The sequence below is a fragment of the Sinocyclocheilus rhinocerous genome, unplaced genomic scaffold (assembly GCF_001515625.1).
Source record: "Sinocyclocheilus rhinocerous isolate Xijiao unplaced genomic scaffold, SAMN03320098_v1.1 scaffold1333, whole genome shotgun sequence".
Lineage (NCBI taxonomy): Eukaryota > Metazoa > Chordata > Actinopteri > Cypriniformes > Cyprinidae > Sinocyclocheilus > Sinocyclocheilus rhinocerous.
The window spans coordinates 601,410-622,969 of NW_015625783.1; the positions used below are offsets into that span (position 1 = coordinate 601,410).

General features: G+C 36.9%; 3 protein-coding genes across 3 annotated transcripts in view; 1 reads left to right on the plus strand and 2 right to left on the minus strand.

Moving 5' to 3' along the window:
- Window positions 1–1,917: 1,917 nt before the first annotated feature.
- Window positions 1,918–14,354, minus strand: LOC107706256 (RAD54 homolog B). The gene is made up of 15 exons (XM_016509924.1): window positions 14,219–14,354; window positions 13,209–13,380; window positions 12,739–12,952; window positions 8,474–8,605; window positions 7,654–7,941; window positions 7,246–7,408; window positions 6,936–7,161; window positions 6,655–6,862; window positions 6,417–6,556; window positions 5,583–5,885; window positions 5,347–5,495; window positions 3,817–4,078; window positions 3,357–3,423; window positions 2,827–3,027; window positions 1,918–2,231 (listed from the first exon to the last, which is right to left on the minus strand). Exons 2-15 carry the CDS (start codon window positions 13,377–13,379, stop codon window positions 2,005–2,007), a joined length of 2,751 nt encoding a protein of 916 aa, XP_016365410.1. The 5' UTR covers window position 13,380; window positions 14,219–14,354; the 3' UTR covers window positions 1,918–2,004.
- LOC107706263 (fibrinogen silencer-binding protein-like) lies at window positions 9,171–11,267 on the minus strand. The gene is made up of 2 exons (XM_016509936.1): window positions 10,526–11,267; window positions 9,171–9,801 (listed from the first exon to the last, which is right to left on the minus strand). The coding sequence occupies exons 1-2, from the start codon at window positions 10,921–10,923 to the stop codon at window positions 9,234–9,236; spliced, it is 966 nt and encodes a 321-aa protein (XP_016365422.1). The 5' UTR covers window positions 10,924–11,267; the 3' UTR covers window positions 9,171–9,233.
- A 2,448-nt stretch (window positions 14,355–16,802) lies between the features above and the next one.
- Window positions 16,803–21,560, plus strand: part of LOC107706272 (E3 ubiquitin-protein ligase NRDP1-like) — a 7,522-nt gene continuing 2,764 nt past the window's right edge. Inside the window, exons 1-4 of the mRNA XM_016509946.1 lie at window positions 16,803–17,053; window positions 18,057–18,263; window positions 18,361–18,500; window positions 20,247–20,388. Of these exons, the coding sequence (XP_016365432.1) occupies window positions 18,058–18,263; window positions 18,361–18,500; window positions 20,247–20,388 (488 nt within the window). The 5' untranslated portion in view covers window positions 16,803–17,053; window position 18,057. The remainder of the gene's footprint in view (window positions 17,054–18,056; window positions 18,264–18,360; window positions 18,501–20,246; window positions 20,389–21,560) is intronic.

Here is a 21,560-nt window from a genome sequence, read left to right on the forward strand (position 1 = left end):
CACAGAAAAATTAAGCAGCACAATTGCTTCCAACATTAATAATAATAATAAATGGCATATAATAATTAAGTAATAATAAATTCTTGAGCACCAAATCAGCATATTAGAATGATTTCTGAAGGATCATGTGATACTGAAGACTGGAGTAATGATGCTGAAAATTCAGCAACGCATCACAGGAATAAATTACATTTTATACAGATATAACTGTATTTTGATCAAATAAATGCCTTGGTGAGCATAAGAGAATAAGGTGAGCAATTTTCAAAATCATAAAAAAAACTACTGGCTGATATAAGATGCACAATACACTTAGTACTGCCTTTATATATATAAATTTGATTTTCTTAATTTGAAATTAAAAAAAGAAAAGAAAAAAGCTGTTAAGGTTTGTTCCTTCTAGTTTTGTCTTTCATTATTACAAATACGTTATTTCACTAATATCAATAATTTTCTGTCTTCTCCTAGCATAAATACAAGCTTTGTTACATATGCACTGCACAGGCACCATTACGTCCTCAACAATCTAACTGATCTGAGCACACGTCTTTACTACATTCAGTGACGCCTGAGTCCTTCCCTCTGGGACTACACTGCAGGAGCAATCTGCACACCTGACGGTACTTACAGTAAAGGCTTGGCTGAGGAACATACACACTCCCCTACAGACCCAATAGACATTGTATTGTTACTCTGGAAACAGTTGCTGGGATCTCATCATCACAGCCTGGACAGTGTCAGGCTCTCAAGAGGTTGCTTATACACAAGTGTCTGCCTAACACGCCATCTCCAACACTCCACTCTCCCCACCAGAGATACAGACGCATGCAGATACACACAATCTGTGACTCACACGTTATATCACAGCAGAATGATCTATCAGTGCCCCATTCAAACCCTGAAACTTCGTCAATAAACAACAACACCAGCGAACGTGCACCCAGGTTTGTTTCATTAATGAGTCACGGGGCTGACAAGTTCATTTCCTGCTGGTGCCTGTTGTGCCTCGATGCTTTCATGATCGCTCTGTCATTTCTGATTCCTGTAGTCGGTGGTTGTGTTACTAATAGTGACAAAGAACAGATTTAGCTAGAAAATGCATTAACCATGAACCATCTGCGCAACTAATGTAATCCTGTACAGCGTCATGTCCAACGATTCTCCTATTGAGATGGAACAATCCTGGTTTTGGATACATTTCATGTAAACCATCCACATTGTATAAATTAGGATGATAACGGGGGAAACAACGTAATAAACAAGATGACGGAGGTCAACCCACTATTTAATCAACTGATTCATTAGCAATGTGAAGATGTTTCCATAAACACTAAAGAGCAAAGTAAACTAATGATAAAAAAAACTAACAGAAAATCATTATATTTAGGATAATTTAAAGGGGTCATATGATGTTGCTAAAAAGAACATTATTTTGTGTATTTGGTGTAATGAAATGTGTTTATGCGGTTTAAGGTTAAAAAAAATTTCCACATACTGTACATTATTGTTTCTCCTCTATGCCCCGCCTTTCTGAAATGCGTCGATTTTTACTAAGCTCATCGGTCTGAAAAGCAAGGTGACGGAAATGTTACACCCTACCATACTGTGATGATGCCCTGCCTGGCCGGAGCGATGACAAACTGGTTCTCAGACAAGATTATACTAGAAACATCTTAAAAAAAATAAAAAGTCTAATGTGACAATATGTTTGTTTGACAGATGCCCTGGTGACTTTTTTCCGCTTCTATTAATGTTTCTGATTGCGCGATTAATCTATTTCTGTGTACTGCTCTGATTCATTCTGACAGAGGGAGCAGATATTTAAATCAGCGGGTTCACCTTAATGGACACAAACACACTTGCTTGCGCACACAACCAAAATATAATAACAACATAAAAAGATTTATTAATGGGAAAATGGTCAATGTTCAATCATACACCAGATATTTACACAGAGCAAGTGGGCAATGGGTTTGTATATATTTTGGAAAGAGGAAGAAGAGTTTAGACTGTGGTTTGGGATTTGGAAGTGGTGCTTTGAAAGGCATATGTGATGTGCTTATGGGCATGATTTAGATAAATATCATCATATGACTGAACACCTCCAGAGAAATGCCTCCAGTGCATGAGCTCGGACATGCTGACTCGTTGTGGAAATGATACCGTGCTGTCGGAATGGCGACCCAGCTGACATGTCCTTCCGATGTCCTCCTTTATCTCCTTCCCAAAACCTGGAAATGTTCACATTCAAATGAATTAAAGTGCTTACTTTTTTATTTTATTTTGAGAGAAGATCAAAAAAGATACAAAATTCAGTAAAAGTAGTATAATTGTGAAATATTATCACAATTTTTCATTTTTTAATATATATTTAAAATGTAATTTATTCCCGTAATTAATAGCAATGCTAAATCTTAATTTGAAAACAGTTGCTTAATGATGCCTAATATTTTTGTGAAGACCGAGACACATTTTCTCAGGACTCTGATGAATAGAAAGTTCAAAAGAACAGTATTCGTTTGCAGTAGAATCCTTTTGTAACATTAAAAAAGACTGCACTTTCACTTTTGATCAATTTAATGCATCTCTGCTAAATAAAAGTATTAATTTCTATTAAAAGAAATGACCCCCAAATTTAAAACAGTAGTGTACATAAACATGTATAGATATATACTTATCTACTATACCTCAAATATATATATATATGACTGATTGCAATTAATTAATCTGTATATCTTTTAATTATTTTAAAAATTTGAATTGATTGAAAGCCCTAATGCATAACAGCAAAATAATCATTTATTACATTTGTTTGTATTTATTTACCTGGCGTATTTCCATCTCCAGTGCATTGGCAGTCCAGTAGGTCATGTGTGAGGCAGGTGGTATTAGGGTCAAAACTGAAAAGGTCCCGTAGCTCCTCAGCAGAAAAGCTACTATGCTCTGCTTTCTTGGACAGGTCCACCACTGTCCCAGAAAGCCCCTGTTTACTCACCTGCCTCTGATAAATCTTTTCTTCTATTGAACCTACAAGACACACAAGGAACAGTATTGCAGACCCAAACTCATGTGCAAACTCTGTAAACAAATGCTTGTTCCATCCATAAATCATCAATCTGAGAGCCTTCCAAAAATAAGAGTGTGTCTCATCATGTGATATGTGTCATAATATAGAGCCTATTGGTAGAAAAGAAAGCCAGTCAGTTTGTGTGGGTTATGATTGATGAAAGGCTGTGAGATGTTTCAGGTCAAGTACTTATTTTTATTGCACTGTCATAACAAACAGCTTCATTTATTCACTGACAGACAGGCTGATTATACTTATTTTACGGCTAATTTACAAATGTTTTGGTTACCTGTTGTAAGAAATCTGTAGATGTGAACTGTTTTCTTCTGTCCATCTCGCCACACTCGCGCCATGGCCTGACAAATGTATATCAATAATTGTTTAGATAATTTGAGCCTTATAAAACAGTCACTCAAAGCCCTCAGAGAGCATTCATCATGGCAGCAAAACAAAATGATGGTGACACATGAAAGCAGAGCATTCAGACAGATAAATACCAGAGAGAGAATGGCAAGATTTACAACAGAGGTTCAAGTTTTTTTGTATTTACTGCCATCTAGTGGTCTGAATAAAAAGGCGCAACTAAGACAAGTATGTGGACTCAAAAAAACCACTGAGCTGCATGATGATCCGTTTTTGTGTGTGTGTGTGTGTGTGTGTGTGTGTGTGTGTGTGTGATATTGTATAACGTGTTTTATTGTTGCTTTGCAGTGTTACATGGCTAACTGTAACACTGGAAGTCCACTGACCTGTATGTCATTGGCAGGGTTCCAGTCTACATCATATAGAACAAGATGGGAGGCACCAATGAGGTTTAGTCCCACCCCTCCAGCCTTGGAGCTGAGTAGCATCAGGAAGCTGGACGAGTGTGGGCTGTTGAAGGAATCAACAATTCGTTGTCGCTGGGCTACAGGTGTCTGTCCATCAAGCCGACACCATTTATAGCCTATATGATCACAGACATCCTGCAGTATGTCAAGAGTTTGTGTGTAGTTGGACACCAAAACTACCCTAAATAGAGATAGACACAGAGACAAAAATGGACATGAGTTTCACACTAGATGTGTCAATTAAATGGATATTTGGACTCAATCCCCACAATATTTGCATGTTGTTGAAGGTGTCAAACAGTTTTTTTTTTTTAATAATATAATTAGTGCTGTCAAACGATTAATCGCATCCAAAATAAAAGTTTGTGTTTATATAATATATGTGTGTGTACTGTGTATATTTATTATGTAAGGAATAACTGACGACAAGTCGTTGAATTATTAGAAAAATAATGCACACCCGAGGTGGTGATTCGCGTCGTGGCCGTTACACCTCGGGTGTGCATTATTTTTCTAATAATTCAACGGCCTGGAGTCAATTATTCTGCTTATACTACGGTTACCACACCTCAAGACATCGATCAGATTATATATTTAAAGGGATTCGTCCGGTTTTTGTACTTAAATCGCTATTGTGAGTAGGATTATTTCTTCCGCATCTCATCCAACGCCTCTTTTGCTAGTTCAACTACGTTCGCCGTGCGTTTCCCTGAAAATAATTGTACACCTCAGATCGTTCGTCAGCCAATCAGATTCAAGCATTCAACGGCCCTGTAGTATATATAAATGCACACACATACATGTATTCATTTTAAAAATATTTACATGTGTGTGTGTGTGTATATATATATATATATATATATGATTTTTATTAGGTATAAATATAAATATTTTATATATAAATATAACATATTCCTTAAAAATATACATGCATGTGTTCATTTATATATACATAGATACCCACAGTAGACACATATATTTTGTAAACACAAACTTATATTTTGGATGCGATTAATTAATTAATCGCGATTAATCATTTGACAGCACTAAATGTAATATAATATATATTTTTTACATTTTAGGATAAATTATAATATAATACCACATAATATAATGTAATAGTTTAGGACTTCTATTTAACAAATACATTTTCTTGTGGAGATTAATAAAGTATTTTTCTCATCTTCAATACTGAAAGTAAACTTAGTAGCAGCAGTAATAGCCCATTTTAATGGCAAGACACTGTTTGTAATGTGACCTCAACTTGGTGACACCCATGTTAAATATAACTTTCACAAGGACACTGATATAACCTCAGTGTTTATGTTGAGTGTACATCATTTACAACATTTATTTATCAGATTAGTCACTAATCATTTCTTGATGTGAAAACCTTTCAAATGAGATGATGTCTGTAATGAAGTCGTACAGCAGTTGTATATGTGGTACCTGTCTGTGCGATTGACGTGCTGTATTGCTGACAGCAGGTCTGTTAGCACTAGAAGTTTCCCAGAGTCTGCAGTGCTGAAAGCACCTGTTGAGTATCCCTCAGGAAAGAGTTCCATCATTCCATCCTCATACATCTCATCCGACTTTTCCTGAAGCAAACACCACAAAGAATAATTAAAAAGCAGCAATAATAAGACAAAAAACAAGGCATGGCAAAATACCAGCACCTATTGTACCTGTAAAGTGTTGTAGAGCAGCCCGGGGTGGTTGCAGAGTTTCTTGAGGGCGTTGATGCATGCGAGGTGTGGGCTGTGTGTGTAAGTGTGTGTGCTGGCACCAGAGAGGCAGGCTCTGATGGGCCGTGTGGCCAGCAGGACTCCATACAAACGCAGCTGCAGTTCAGTGGGTTTGCAGAATACGGTCCACTCTATCCGCTCGGATAAATACTGATTAATGATCTCCTGAGTGCGCCGTAACGTAAACACACCTGTTAGACGAAAGAGCTCAGAGGCACGCTCCTCTCCAATGCACCGCTCTTCCTGAAACACAGTTGTGATCAATGCCACTACAGCTAAACGATACTGACTCACAGTCAGGGGGAAATTTTCTGAAGAGATTTGTTTTTAAAAATCTATTAACATCGGATGATGATCATTATTGGATATGTAATTGCAAATGTCCTCTATTTTTACATTTGCATTACCTTTGCACTTAAATATTTAATATTTAAAATGAATATACATCTTCATACTGAACATTATGTTGTTGTGTTGCCTAAATTCACTTATATAATTTAAAATGACTGATTTTAGTTTTTCTGTTATACCTTCATATATCATATGCATTTACTTCCAAAAAAAAAAAATATATATATACATATATGTTTATATTATATTTATATGTTTTTATACATATATACTGTATATATATATGTGTGTGTGTGTGTGTGTGTGTGCATATAAATATATTTTAAGTAATATAATAATCATTTAAAATAAAATGTATATATAAAAAAGTATTTTAAATAAATATTATAAATATTTTATTACTCTGAAAATGTAGAAGTTTACCTCAGTGCAGGTGGGCTGGCGAGATCTGAGAATGGGTTCTTCATAAATCTTCCTGTAGGCTGCAGATGTTCCCAGAATTCCTGGATTTACAAACTCAATGATGGAATAAAATTCCTGCAGGTCATTCTGCACTGGAGTACCTGTTAAATTAATAATTAAATTTTTTTTTAACAATTACATAATGTTTTACTACTACACTCATTTACAAAAGTGTGTGTGTTTGTTTGAAATAGGAAACCTGTTAATATAAGACGGCGTTCACATGAGAGGGCTGTGAGTGCGCCGGACGTTTTGATGTTGCTGTTTTTAAGGCGATGACCCTCGTCACAGATGAGCACTCCAAAATCCAGCTCTTTCAGCTGGTCCACAGAGCGCAACAGCATCTCGTAACTGATCACCATGACGGAGCAAAGAGGAGAAGACACAAAGTCCTCCACACGGTGATCCTACAGAGACAACATATTCTTTAACTTTCATCACTCTATCTATTATCTGACACAAACAGCCACACATACACACCTGGTCCACAGTGTAAACACTGATCCTCTCCCTGCCCAGCCACTTGTTGAACTCAGCAGCCCAGTTCTTGACCAAACTTCCTGGACAAACCACAAGTGCCCTCTTCAGTACGGGACGTCCACCGTAGGGGCCCTGTCTCAGTAGCGTCCACAGAACACAAACACACTGCAGCGTCTTCCCCAGTCCCATCTCATCAGCCAGAATAGCCCCGCAGCGGCCAGGCAGTCTGTAGCACACAAACATACATGTGCAAAAACATGCAGAAGTGCATATGTAAGAACATTACAATAACAGATGAACTCTTATTTACCTCATTCCCATTAAACACTCATAAAGGAAGACCACACCCTCTCTTTGATGTGGCCGAAGATGATTGGTCAAATGGGGGTCGATGACCACATCCACCAGAGGAGAACCAGATTTATTATACAGCCACTGGTGATCGGTTGTTGGTCGCGGCATCACAAGGGCACCTTGGGACCAATAGAAAGTAAGCAGTATGGATATGGATAGCTTGGAATAAAATGTAATAATTATAATGTATATGAACGTTTCAGGGAAGTGTTTATCCTGTAATGCAACTATTTCTTTGAAATTTTAACCATTTTAATCACCTTTTTGTCTTCATTATTTTCTTAAATGGACTTGCAGTGTACATTTTTAGAAGTATATCTATTACATGAATCAATTAAATCATTAAGTTGAGCATGTGCTATACCTGGTGCGTTCGGGTCATGTTTGGGTTTACAGATTGGTTTTTCAGGTTCAGAATCTGTAAGTGCACCTCCCTTGAGCGCTGGTTTGGTAAAGGATTTGAACACTGGTCGATATACAGGAGCCTTCAAGACTGTTTCTGCAGGAGTCTCAACAGCAGCATTTTGAAAACAACGGCCTTTGGCGTAGTCCTCATCGGATATGACCCCCATGACTTCGATTTGCTTCCCTCCTACCATAAGAGTCTGACCCTCACACAAGCTCTCCAGCTCTGATGCCTTATAGCCTGCACCTGACAGAAAAACACTGATTTAAAACACACATCTACACAGATTCAAACATATTACCTCAAAAGTGAAGTAAAGGGAGAATTGTGCATTTCAAATAAGGACGCACCAATAATAAAATTCTTGATATTTAATAATTTATATGATATGGCTTATATCATGTCCAATATAAAAAAATTAAATATATTTTGATATAAAATTAAAAGTAAAAAACTAAAATCAATAATTTTAATGTTTAAAAAGTGAATTTAGGTAACAGAAAATTATAATGTACAGTGAGAAAAATTGGTATTCAGAGATTTACTAACAATTACATTTAACGGTGTTAGTTTAAATTAGTGTTTTTAAAAATGACTCCAGTCTAAACAAAATTAGATGAAAATTTGGGGAAATGAGCAAAGCTTGCAGAAATATAAAATATCAACAGAAAAAACTCTAATATAGGCTGATAAACAATATATTGAACATCCTTATCTTCAAATACGCATTTATATACAAATCCAGAAGTACTGCTAGAATGTGCTGTGACAGGCAAACCTCGTCCAATGTCCCGCCCCTCCATGTCTTTGAGGACAACAGTCCGCCCCCTGGCAACAAGCACAGCGTCGCCTTCCCAGCGCTTATGCTTCCTTGATGACGCCTTGCACCACATTACACTATAGTAGCGTGCTTTAAAATAAACAAAAAAAGGATCAGCAGTGATATACAACACAGCAATAGCCTAATCATAGACAATGTTTTACTGATTACAGTCTCAAATTAGAAATGTACCTTTATACAGCCACTAAACATATGCATAATTGCTCATTTTGTGCCTTTGTTCGGTCACATAAACTAATGTGATAGATAGATAGATAGATAGATACAGACAGACAGACAGATAGATAGATACAGACAGATAGATTTTATTATACTGAATTATACTGTAAATAATCACCCAAATGAAGTTCACATAAACATCTTGACTGATAACGTTCTCATTCATTGCTGTTGCTATGTAACACTCCCTGTCTAACAAAAAAGAATAAAAGGACAGGCTCAAAACAGAGTTTAAAGCAATTATGAATTTATTAGTGAATACATAGAAAAGAAAATCTTATTTTCTTCTTTAACCAGGCATTAACCCATTAAAAACATTCATTTCTGCTACAAACATCAGGAACAATCCTTGTACAAATGTCGATCGAATACAAAAACAAGAAATAACTGTACAAACTGTATAAACAAGCCTGTTCATTTTAACTTCACATTACAGAGTTCCCTTTGTTATAGACTTTCAGACGTGACACCATACGTGTCACATCAACGGCAATCCTTGGCGTAGCCTGGTCGCCCTCAATTTCTCCACTTTGACCCTTGACCGGAGTAGCTCCTCCTCCAGCTGTTGCTTTCTCTTAAGCCCCTCCCTCTTCTCCTCTAGATACAGTCCAAGCTTTCTGTGATTGGCCAGAAGCAGCTCATGCTCCTCTCGCATCATCTGCAGAGCTTCTGCCTCCAAAACTGGATTCTTGAACATTGCCCTCCCTCTCTGATACGCACTCCTCCTGGGGCCGGGTGCCGACGGCGAGGGTGGCAGGTATGCAGAAGAGGGGCACGGAGACAGAGAGGCCGCATACAAGTGGGAGGCTAATTCTTCCTCCTCATCTTCCTCCACTTCCTCTACTTCATTGTCCCTCTCGTTCTGTCCGTGGTGGGCCTGACTGCTCGGGGTGGCGATGGTGACAGGTGAACTGTGGGATGTGATCAGGTGGATATCAGGAGGCGGTTTCACATCCTCAGTCTCCACCCTCACAGCCGCAACAGGCGCATAGTCCGACAAACTGCTGCCTGGCTGCTCTACTGGAGAATTCCTCTTGAACTGAAACCTAGCACAGACACATAAAAAAATTATAACATTGAATTTTGAACTAATAAAAATGCTGAATCTGATTCCACTAGTGAATTCAAATGAATCAGATCATGTGCATCCCCAGCTCTTGGCTGGATTTGTGGTGATAACAGACAAAAAGGAAGACCTGTTGTTTTGTCAACACAAACGAAAGACATGGAGATGCTAGTGGAAAGTAACTCCTCTGGCACATGGTGGCAAACCTGGCATTAATGCAGCATCAGAAATACGGTTAATGACATCCAAATCCCCTCAGTGCTGCAGCTTACCTCTGGCACAAGACAGAGTGAAAGGACAGCGAGCGTGTGACTACAACGTTTGCTTTGACCGCATATGATATATTAAAACTAGCAAAGGAGATGTTCACATATCAAAACTGCTCAAGTCTAATTGGCTGAGTGTGACAATTAACACAGCAGCAGAAGGAAAAATCTGGGAAAAATGTATGTGAAGATATTAACAGAAGCTGAATCAATATTTTAAAGTCCTGTGGATGCACCGGATCTGATTAATTTAAATTCGCTAGTGGAATCAGATCCATCTTCTCAGAGTAGACAATTAGGCCTCCTGAGAGTATGTGTTTATGTATTTACTTGTTATTGATTTAATTTTTCCATTGGGTGATAGATATGTTTTTAATTATGGATGCACCTAATAATGTGCCAGTTTTGTCATGCAAGTATCTGTACGCTCAATCTCACCTGTGGAGCGCATTCGGCTCTTTGTCCCCCACGTGAAACAGTTGAGGTATCATTTCCATGATGCGCTTGGTTGGCTCCGAGATGCTGCCCCGGTACTCGGGTTGGGCATGGCTTCGCTGAAGAACTTCCTGCTTGGCACTTTCTTTAAGTCGCTTATAGAGGGTCCGAAGGCCCTGAGCCGTTCTGGGGGGCCTCTCGCCTCCGAAATTATTATAGCGCTCTGCTATGCTGTCCCAGCACCGGTTCTTATCCACGATCACGGCGTGCTTGTTGGTGTGCTCCTCCAGAATGCGTATGTGAGGCTGGACCAGCCGCAGAAGATCCAGTTTCTCAGATATGGTGAAGTTGGAGGAGCGGGCCTTGCCGACCATGCTGTTTGACATGAATATGGTAGACATCCTGCTTTAGGCTGGTCTCAGTGCTCTAGGTTTGATCTCCTTCTCTTCTTTTCCCTGTGCTGTGTGTCTGTCTTTCTCTACTCACTTGTGTGAGCAGGTTGCTGCACTGCTCGTCTCAGTTAAACAACACACACATGCACAAACTGGCTCTCAAGCACACAGACATAAGAAAAAGAATCAGGCTTAACTAGGCCAGCCTCGATTAGGCCCACGCCTACCCGGGGAGGGCTTTGCTGGAATTCCTTTTAGCTTAAGCTGACGCAGGTTCAGTAAAGCTGCTTAAGCCTGGCCTGACCTACATAACAAACCCGACTACATTAGACTAGAAACACAGGGGAGCTCTTTTATTCCGCTGCAAACAGCGACACGTATTGCGTTTTAGCGGGAAACGACTCAATGCGTGTTTTTGAACGTGTTGTTATATTTGAAGCGCGTCAGGTCCGTGTTTTGACAGGAGATCGGGTCCGCGCGACTGCTGAAACGCCAGAGGAAACATTAAACTGACGCTTAACGCGTTCGCGCCAGAACAACTCGAGCAGCGTTATGTGCGTGCGTACAGACAGTGTTTTGTGTGTGAGAGAACTGCTTTTCGGACACCAGTTGCTATTTATTTCCCAGGCTGACTGACAAATGCACCACTACTCACACTCATAGTAAGCAGGACATCTCTGCCTTGAATCTGGGCAAATCCATGCGCGGCACGAATACGATCCAATAAGCACATCGCGCCTGTCAATCAAGCGGGCAGTGCGCACGGATTGGTTAGTTTCACTCAAAGCCGAAGTTAAAGGCGGGGAATAGAGATGCAGTTTGTTCAACCTGACCGCTCGCCGAGCCTTTGTTGTTTTTCTCTACTAGATTTCCTCAAAGAATTAAAACAAAGTGCATTTCGTCTTTATTAATATTTATCTTAATCTCTTTCTTAGTATTTAAGTGTACATACATCCTAGCAACTTGTGCGACATTATAAAATATCAACGTGTTGAGGTTCACAAGACCATGCAAAACAGACGCATCACTCAAAAGCAAACAAGACAAAACAAAAAATGAACATTTCTCTTTAGATTTAACTCAAAAAACAAACAAAGCAAAACAAAACAAAAAATTAGTCAGTCGCCCATGGCAAAGCTGTAACATTATATCAGTGCTAATCAAAATAAATGTTTCTTACATAGCTGTGCTTTTGCTCTCTCTTTGTGTCTCTACAAAAACGCCGGTAAATAGTAACGTAATTAAAACATATCAACATTTCATTACCATGTATTTATTTATTTGGGGAATAGCGGTGTAATAAAGGGAATAATACAGTCATTATTGCAAAATAACACCCATTAGGGTAATACAAGTCTGGGGTTTGTTTTGCGATAATGACCGTCAGCTCAATTAAGTTCTCTGATTTTTGGATTATGGGTAAATTACAGGAGATTTTAAAACCTACCAGTTTCTAAAACCAATTGTTACAAGAAGATAATAAATTGAAAACATAAAAACAGACCATTTAAGATGAGTTGTAACTACAGAACACTTTTTCAGCAATGTGTTTACATTGTTGAGTGGCACAGGATTATCAAAAATAAAAATCTACATATAAAAATCTAGTAAAGAGGTCCTCCTTTGAGTCTTAGTTTAAAATGTGGTTACAAATAATGCATTACACAGATATTACCAAAGGAAAATCCTTTTATTTATACTAATATACACTAACCAGACTGAAAAATCTATTTAGCATTTACTGAACAAAAAATAAAACAAGTGATATTTCAATCACCTTTCAATCATAACACACACCCAAAATACGACAGTACTGTATCTTACCGGTATCTGTGCCGCTGGCGAGCGTGTTTGGCTGTGTTGAGCAGCTGTCTTTATCTGCTGGTTGTTCAGGTTCAGAAAAGTCAGGTGAAGAACTGAAGCTGTTTTCCTTACATTCACCGTGAGGAACTGCACCCAGCACCCTGGCTAAAGCCTTACTGGCCACTGGAGCATTAGTCACAGCTGGGGTATCTCCACTACTCAAACACTTCTGGACCTGCAGGGAGAATTAACTTTTGAAACAACATCCGAAGGGAAAACAGACCCTAATGCATGCACCTCTTCGATCACATTGTTACACTGCACTATTATCATGATACAGATGAAAACTAGTAATAACACATACAAACAACCTGAGTAGGCAATGTGAACATTAAGATGTTATCAATCACATATAAATTATGTACATAATCACAAACACTGCATAAAATTTGTCATCATGACCACTTTTTAAATATTCTCTTGTTTGTGACCTTATTGAGCAGCACATTTCCCAAAGCAGGTGTGGGTGGTGGTGGTGCTGATGGTTCTGGTTGGGGATGAGATAAAGGTGGTCCATTGTTCTTTGCTGGCCCTGGTGGCATAAACCTGGGTTTCTTAGCAGTATTTCCACTGAGCTGACTCGGAGCTCCAGATCTACGCATTCTGTCAATAAAGACACACAGTAATAAAACCATTAAAGATTAAAGGGATACCTTATATTCTTCTGTAAAAAAAAAACAAATAACAATTCTTTTAGTACATTTGAGGAAAAAATATTTGGAAAAAAAGAGATGCAGTCTCACTGTATTTATTGCCCCAGCAGTTTGTTGTCAATGATTTAAAATAGAACTGACAGAACCCCAGAAATTATTTTACTTAAGTTATTCATTTATTGTGTGCGTTTACACACTTTTAGAGGCGGCATGAATGCAAGCAAGTGGTCATAATTATACATTAAATATAAATATAACCAAAAAGGTGTTAACATTTCATTATTTTACTTTTTATAAAATTCCACTGATTACAACTAAACTCATATAGTATCTACTTTTTGATGTCATATGAACAACCAGTCAGTAACTACACTGATTTAAGTCTCACGAGCCTTGAGTATAACATAACACAGTAACGGTTCTTAAATAAATAACGGTGGCTCTCGTAGTACGTTAAGTGTTATTGGTTCACTAAAAAGAAACGACTCTATAAGAGTCATTTGGTCAGGAATTGGACTACTGGCTGTATATTCTTAATTCATTAAAAAGAGCCTGCTCATACGGGTTTGGGATGACATAAACAATGACATAAATTTCATTTTGGGTGAACTAACGTTATCCCTTTAGTCTAAGTTAGGCAAAGGACATATAAAAAGCATCTGTCGCTGTTTTGAGCTAAACCAGGGTGAACAACTAAAGCTTGTTGGCTCTCTAATTCTCCAATAACTTTTCAAGTGTACTTGAATTTAATATACTACAAGTAGACAGACATTACGTTAAACGCTTACCTTTTATTGTTTTCTCCTCGTATGGCAATCACTTTTCCTATTTTCAAAAACTCCCTCGAAGAAAAACCGCAAGCTCGCGTCTCCCACGGAAGTGACGTATCTTCACCGCGATTGGTCGAAACGAGACGTCACGTGAAGGGGGTGGAATGCAGGAGTTTATGAGCAGCAAAAATCAACAGTAAAGAGAGGCGTCAAAGAAACCTGACAGTAAATGTTGACTGCTAAAATTGTATCTAATCCAGCAGAAGTAAATGAAGCAAAATCAGGAGACGTCTCAAAATTGAGATTTAGGCAAGTGTGTGTTGTGTTTTTGCTAATTTGTTATACATTAGATGGTCTGTGGTACAGGTGAGAGTTGCTTTGAAAAGGTGCCTCATAAACTGCTTGCCATACAATTCATGCTCCTTAAAGAGTCTGTTTCCTAAGGTTTAGTATAAGGCCATGTCCACACGTACATGGGTATTTTTATGAGTTTTTCCTTCCGTTTAAAAAAAAATCTCCGTCCACATTAAAACGCAAACGCATGCTATGAAGCACTGTCAAGAGCATGCCAAGCCAACAGGTGGTGAAGCAAAATCAGGAGACGTCTCAAAATTTTGATCCCTGTCAACCATCACTTATCAAACAGGCAAGTACTATGTGAAACTTACACAATTATTAACCCTTACTTGTTTTATTTTAATTAATGTACATTGTACAACAGATATGACCATACAGCTTTTGTACACAAGTATAGTTTTTGACATCAAACCATTTATTGATTTGTATGTCTTTTATTCGTTTCAAAATAAAATCAGACATAGATCCTTACAGTCTTTCATTAATTACTATGATTCATGCTTCAGATTCATATTAACTGTAGAGATGGGTTATTAATTAACATATTTTATTGGCAAGCAGTACATTTTTATTTCTGTATTCTGAATTCTGTTTTCATTTGTACTGTACAGGTTTCCCACAGCCAATGAAACCTAAATATATGTCAGTAAATTGTTAGTCTTGAAAAAGACAGTATAAAAGAAATCTTATAAAGTCATAGATGTTTCTATAAACAAGACACATTTTTTTTCGTTATCCTTAGCTCTAGAATATTTAATTTGCAAGTATAATTTCTGTAAAATATATTTAAAAACATTTAAAATCATAAATGATCGGAAATGTCATCGAGAAATCATAGAAAAGTCTTGTATATTCATTGGTCAGTGTGTTCAGTCACTGTTTTATCACTTGCATGTGCACGGATGCATGTCCAGTTGTGTTTGTGCCAATGTTTTATATACTGCTGCATGTCTGAAAGTGAAGCTACAATGTTGCTGTGTGGAAAATAATCCAATCAGTGTGGGAAAGCGTAATCCGGTCTAATCCCAGCACAGCCATGAAGAACAGAGATCATTTAGGCAGTGAGAGTGTCCAGACACAGACACACCAGCACACACAAACATCCTTTCCTTCAGAAAAAAATATTCACAGTTACACAGTATTTCCTCAACTGTGGATCTGCAACAAATGACAATAAAGGTTTAACTAGAGTGCCACAGTATAGAAAAGTGTTAATACAGAATGAAATGCACAAGCCACACGATGACAGCGTAGACGAGATCAGTTGTTTTTACTCTCACATGTCCAGACAGGTGCACAGGTCACCTGTTACTTTTAAGGGGTTGTTTTTGAGGATGTCTTGCATTGATCTTGCATTTATCGATTTTACCAATGTTTTTTTTTTCAGTATTAATCATTATCTACATACAGCTTTGTGGAAATGTATTTATTACCTCTGCAAGTAAGTGCGTTAAAGTTCAAGTACAAGTCTCCATTTGATTACACTTTGTCAGTTTATTTAGCCTATTTTTAATATTATTGTTGCTAGCGTTGCTGATATAAAAATGAAAAAGCTATGTTTTTATTGTTGTGAAATGAAGATGAAATATAACTAAATCAGAAGTAAAACATTAAATAAATATAAATTTTGCATATCAGTTATAGGACACATAAACAAATAATCGGTATTGGTTATAAAAATCTTTATTGGTAATTCTAAAAATAAAATAAAAATAAAAAATCTAAATCTAAATTTATTCTCAAACATGCATCTTAGAGATGAGATCCATGTTCAATTTGACCATAGAACCACCAGAAATATTTCCCTTTGGATGTAAAATTTATGTGTAGGATATTTGTGTAGTTGATAGATGGTGTGTGGGGTTGCCAGGTGCTTCAGTCTCATCATGTGATCACAGCATGAGGAAGAGATTCCCAAAGGGTTCCCCTAAGACAGGGGTGCCCAAACTCGGTCCTGGAGGGCCGGTGTCCTGCAGAGTTTAGCTCCAACCAAATTAAACACACCTGAACCAGCTAATCAAGCTCTTATAGGCATACTAAAAACTCACCAGCAGGTGTGTTCAGAAGCCTGAAAAAGTCTCCAGTAGGCGGAGATAACAGTGCAAGCGCCGACGTCACAAGCCCAAAACTCCGGTTTCGATGTCTACACGGTAACACTGCAACCGGAGATTTTGAAAATCTTCACCCTGGCAGGCGTTTTCAAAAATGTTCGGTTTCAGTGACCTGGTGCTGCGTTTGCGTGTGGACGAACGGCCTAAACGCGTAGAAAAAGCTGCGGTTTTAAAAATAACAGCGTGTGGACAGGGCCTAAATGAAGATGGCAAACTGACCCCAGATCCTCAGTGAATGTCTACAGTCGTAACCCCACCCACTCATGTTTCAGTCCAACAGCTGCCACCTGGCTGTTTCTACGGCAACTGACCAGACCACCTTCAGCAAGCACACCTAAGAGAAGGAGGGAGAGAGGGGAAGACAAGATACCACAGACTCTGTTAGGTCATTTAACTTTATATATATATATTTTTAAGAAATTTTCTGGATATATTTTTAATATACATTATGCTGTTATGTTTACATTAATAGCCTGTATGATTTAGCGTACGCATGCAGTGGCCTTCAATATTTTAAACCTCATTTAAATAATTTTTTAATGTAAAATAAATATTTATATCTATTATGATTATTTTTCATTTTTTTCAGCGGTTTAACATTTGGAAAAATCCATTATTTATTTTAATGTAAAATAAATAAAAAAAATCTTACATTTCTGTACAAAACATTTAGGACATTTAACAAAAAAAATATTTAGCTTCAAAATATTATTTATTAAGCTTCAAAATATTTTTTACTAAATTTTTATTTTTAAAAGCTTAAGATATTCAAACATTTAAACATTGTTATTTGTATAGTTTTGATTTAAAAATTAATTTAAAATAAATTAAGTATGGTTTATATTAATGTAACTTATGACTTTGATACAACTTTAAGTTAAGTAATATATTTTTTGAATATATATTTTTCAAATTATATTTTAGGACATTTTCCATGTATTTTTAATATAAGTTATTCTTATCGATAGCCTGTAGGTTTTAGTGTGCACATACAGTGGACTTAAAGACATAATTTAGTAAAATAAATATTGTTAAATTTGAAGTTTTATCTAAAACAATCTATTCAATTTATTTTGCTCTAAAGTAAAGTTGTTGTTGTTGTTGTTTTTGGCTAAATGTCTAGTTTAAAATGTTTAATAGATAAAAGTATTAATGTGCAAATTATGTTATTATTGTATTTTTGGATCCATCCATCCATTATCCAGACAGCTTATCCTCTGCAGGATAGGTGTATTGTTGAATTTCAAAATTAAATTCAATTAAATGATCAAATTTTCCCATTATAATAAAGTAACATGTTATAACCATAAGACAACATTTGAGTTATATGTATTTTGGTACTTTACATCAATTTGTTCAGTGTTGTTTTCTGTGTGTGTGTACTCTAGGATGGGCTACGATCTAGAACGTTTTGTAGGCTATGTGAACGAGGGTTTGCTGTGCTGTGTGTGTCGGGACGTGTTAGAAGATCCTTTGCAGGCTCCGTGTGAACATGCCTTCTGCAGCTCCTGCATTCATGGATGGCTCGTCCACCATAACACCTGTCCAGAGGACCGCTTGCCTTTAGACATCACACATCTACGCCCACTGTTCAGGTAACACAGATGTATTAAATACCTTGCATAGAATCACCTGATCGTTAATGCCATTCATTTTATTGACTTATAAATACGTGTGTATGGTGTGCTACAGATACATGAGAAATTATTTAGCAAAGCTGCAGGTGAGGTGTGTGTTCCGGCCACAAGGTTGTGAGGTCACATGCGCTCTGGAGTCTGTTCATCGGCATGAGCTACAGTGTGATTACGCTTTGCTGAACTGCAGTAATGCAGGTACATACAGTGGGTACGGAAAGTATTCAGACCCCCTTAAATTTTTCACTCTTTGTTATATTGCAGCCATTTGCTAAAATCATTTAAGTTAATTTTTTTTCCTCATTAATGTACACACAGCACCCCATATTGACAGAAAGAAAATCCAGGTGTGAATAACTTGTTGCATCTTTCCCAAAAAGACTCGTGGCTGTATTAGATCAAAAGGGTGCTTCTACTCTAAATACTGAGCATGTGATATTTCAGTTTTTTTTTTTTAATAAATCTGCAAAAATGTCAACAATTCTGTGTTTTTCTGTCAATATGGGGTGCTGTGTGTACATTAATGAGGAAAAAAAATTAACTTAAATGATTTTAGCAAATGGCTGCAATATAACAAAGAGTGTAAAATTTAAGGGGGTCTGAATACTTTCCGTACCCACTGTATATACAAGCATATATAGTTATATCTTGGTACCCACAATTTGTTGGCAGGGAACAGGTGGCTTATACATGGCAGCTACAGTCTCATTCATACATATACAATACAAGCACTGTTGTAACAGCAGGTGAAAGAGTGTTGTAGCTGCATGATAAAGCATCTAGAGTTGAGTTATCACATTTTTAATTATTAATGAGGGACCCCCTCAGGCAGCCAATGAGGTGAAACGTTTACCTCAGGGTTAAAACAATTGAGCTGTTCCATCAGTAAGCTAAGCAGATTCTTGCACATAATACATATGCATTAGTTTTAGTAAGCTTAATGCAACATTCCCTAATCCTGGAAATCTTTGTTTGTGTGTGTGTGTATGTATGTATATAAAAATGCAGGTGACGAGTACTTGTGCTATCGTTGTGGTAGGTGTACTGTGTTTTATGTGTTGTGTGACTGCTGTGTGTCTTTTACTTCAACAATAAACCTTCTGCTTGCTGTGCCAACATTTTCACTGACTGCTCAAAGATTATACATTTAATTAATTGTATAATTTCATAAATGTAATTAAATTGTATAATTTGTATTCATGTATTTTATATTTATGAATGTAGTTTAAAAATAATTAATAATCATTTAATAATTTAATTAAATATTACTTTAGATATTAATTAATTTTTTTATTAATTTAAAGTTTTCTTTACAAAGAAAATTGGCATTATTAGCTGGACATTATACAGTAATTATAATTAGTTATAAAATAGAAAACGGTTATATAAAATTGAACAATATTTACTGTATTTTTGATTAAATAGTCTAACTGATCTGACCCCAAACTTTTGAACTTTTTTTTAATCATTTGTTTAGATGAATACATTCATCATTCTAAATGTAGTTTTCACATTTATTTAATATTTGAAAAATATATACTTTTTTTTAAAAACATATATCCATTTTTTTTTATCAAATGTTAAGTTTACTTCCTAAAAAGAACCGGCAATAATAGCTGGACGTTATATAATTAGTTATACAATTAACTCAGAGTCACAAATTCATCAATACTTTTGCTGTAAAGTGTTACTGATTGATTTGTCATTTTTCACTCATTCTCACTGATCCTGGCAAGACTATCACATATCATTCTCACAATTTCAACAAATCCTCATCCTGACCTAGATCATTTTACCTAGGGCTGTCCTCATTGTTCAGCCCTGACTGTTAGATGCTATTTCAAGAATTTTTCTCTGCTCTTTGTGCATGAACATTTGTTATGTGCCAGGGTTTCCTCTATTTTTTATGTTTAATGTTCAATTTTCTTTTGCGGTGGCATTCAGGCTGCCCGGTTCAGGTGTCGCGGCGCTCTCTGGAAGCTCATCTGTGTGTGTGTGAATACAGTAGTAGATACACAATCCTAAACACAGAGGAGGCCCAACACAAATGTGTATCGGATCTACGGGCCGAGCTGGACATGCTCAGGTAAAAACATCAGCTCAAGTACTGAGTGCAGGGTCGGCACCAGAGTGCACAAAGTGAATTGGCAACAACTCTAGATGAATTGGGTGTTCGTCAAAGATTGCACGCGGTCGGAGATTCCAGTGTTTACAGCTCCGTAAAAATAACCTACTGGAAGCTCTGTAGTTTTGCTGTATAGGCCTATAGATAAAAAATATTACAATTACAAACACACAATAACATTTTAAGTTACTTCCATTTCTGAAAAAAAGTATGTAGGCCTAGAAGTGAAAAAAGCCAGAAGTGAATGTAAACCAGATTTGGCCCAGACTCTGTTGCTATCTGTGAAGCCATGCATAAGAATAGCCTACTAATGTAAATTTGTTAACCCACAGTAACAAATTTTAACAGATTAATCGCATATTTTCGTTTGCTGCATGCTTTTAAAAACACAATAATTGTTTTTTTTGTTTTTTTGAGGAAAATAAAAAAAGATACGTCTCGTATAAGTTGCATTTTCAGAAATAATAACGGCAGGCCTAATAATGTTATAATGTACCAACATTATGAACACTATAGGATATTTTAGTTCCCCTCACTTTACAACAAATCCTTTAAATTTAACCGTATCAGAACAGAATAAGAATTTAAAAATATATAATTCTAATGGATAAATATAATTGCAGTATATAATAATATATGCTTAGCAATAAACATGCCAAAACAAATTAATTTATAAAAAAACGTAAGGTAAAGTTGGGCTTACCTCTCTCAGGCACAAAGCCAAATGTGTCCATATTCGCGATGTAGCTGAAGCTAAACTATTAGCCTTATTAGGTAAAATAGGCTTTATACTTCAAGCGCGTTCCAGTATCGACTGAAAAATATCATAATGAGCAAAAATATGACACAGTGGACCGGGTCTCACGCGGAACGGCACGGTGAACGGCTGCGCTGTTTCCAATCAATGCAGTAGCTTAGTGTGCGCGTGAGGCGCCGGCGCGATCAAACAGCTGAAACATAAAATAAACTACTACCTCATTTTTGGTCATACAGTAAAGGCATAATTCGAAACTGCAAAGTGCAAAGTGTTAGCAGTTTGAAAATTCAAGAATAATAGCAAAGTTAATAAGAATTCTTTCTAAATGCAGCACCGTTCTTATTTCGCTCTGCATAACCTGAACGAAAAAAAAAAA

Coding starts and splice junctions, on each gene's coding strand:
- LOC107706263 (XM_016509936.1), bottom strand. CDS start 10,923: ATGTCTACCATATTCATGTCAAACAGCATGGTCGGCAAGGCCCGCTCC. Junction 9,802..10,525: donor GAGCCGAATGCGCTCCACAG/GTGAGATTGAGC, acceptor TGTCTGTGCTAG/GTTTCAGTTCAAGAGGAATT.
- LOC107706256 (XM_016509924.1), bottom strand. CDS start 13,379: ATGCGTAGATCTGGAGCTCCGAGTCAGCTCAGTGGAAATACTGCTAAG. Junction 5,886..6,416: donor GCCAGCCCACCTGCACTGAG/GTAAACTTCTAC, acceptor ACTGTGTTTCAG/GAAGAGCGGTGCATTGGAGA. Junction 5,496..5,582: donor TGCTCTACAACACTTTACAG/GTACAATAGGTG, acceptor TGTTTGCTTCAG/GAAAAGTCGGATGAGATGTA.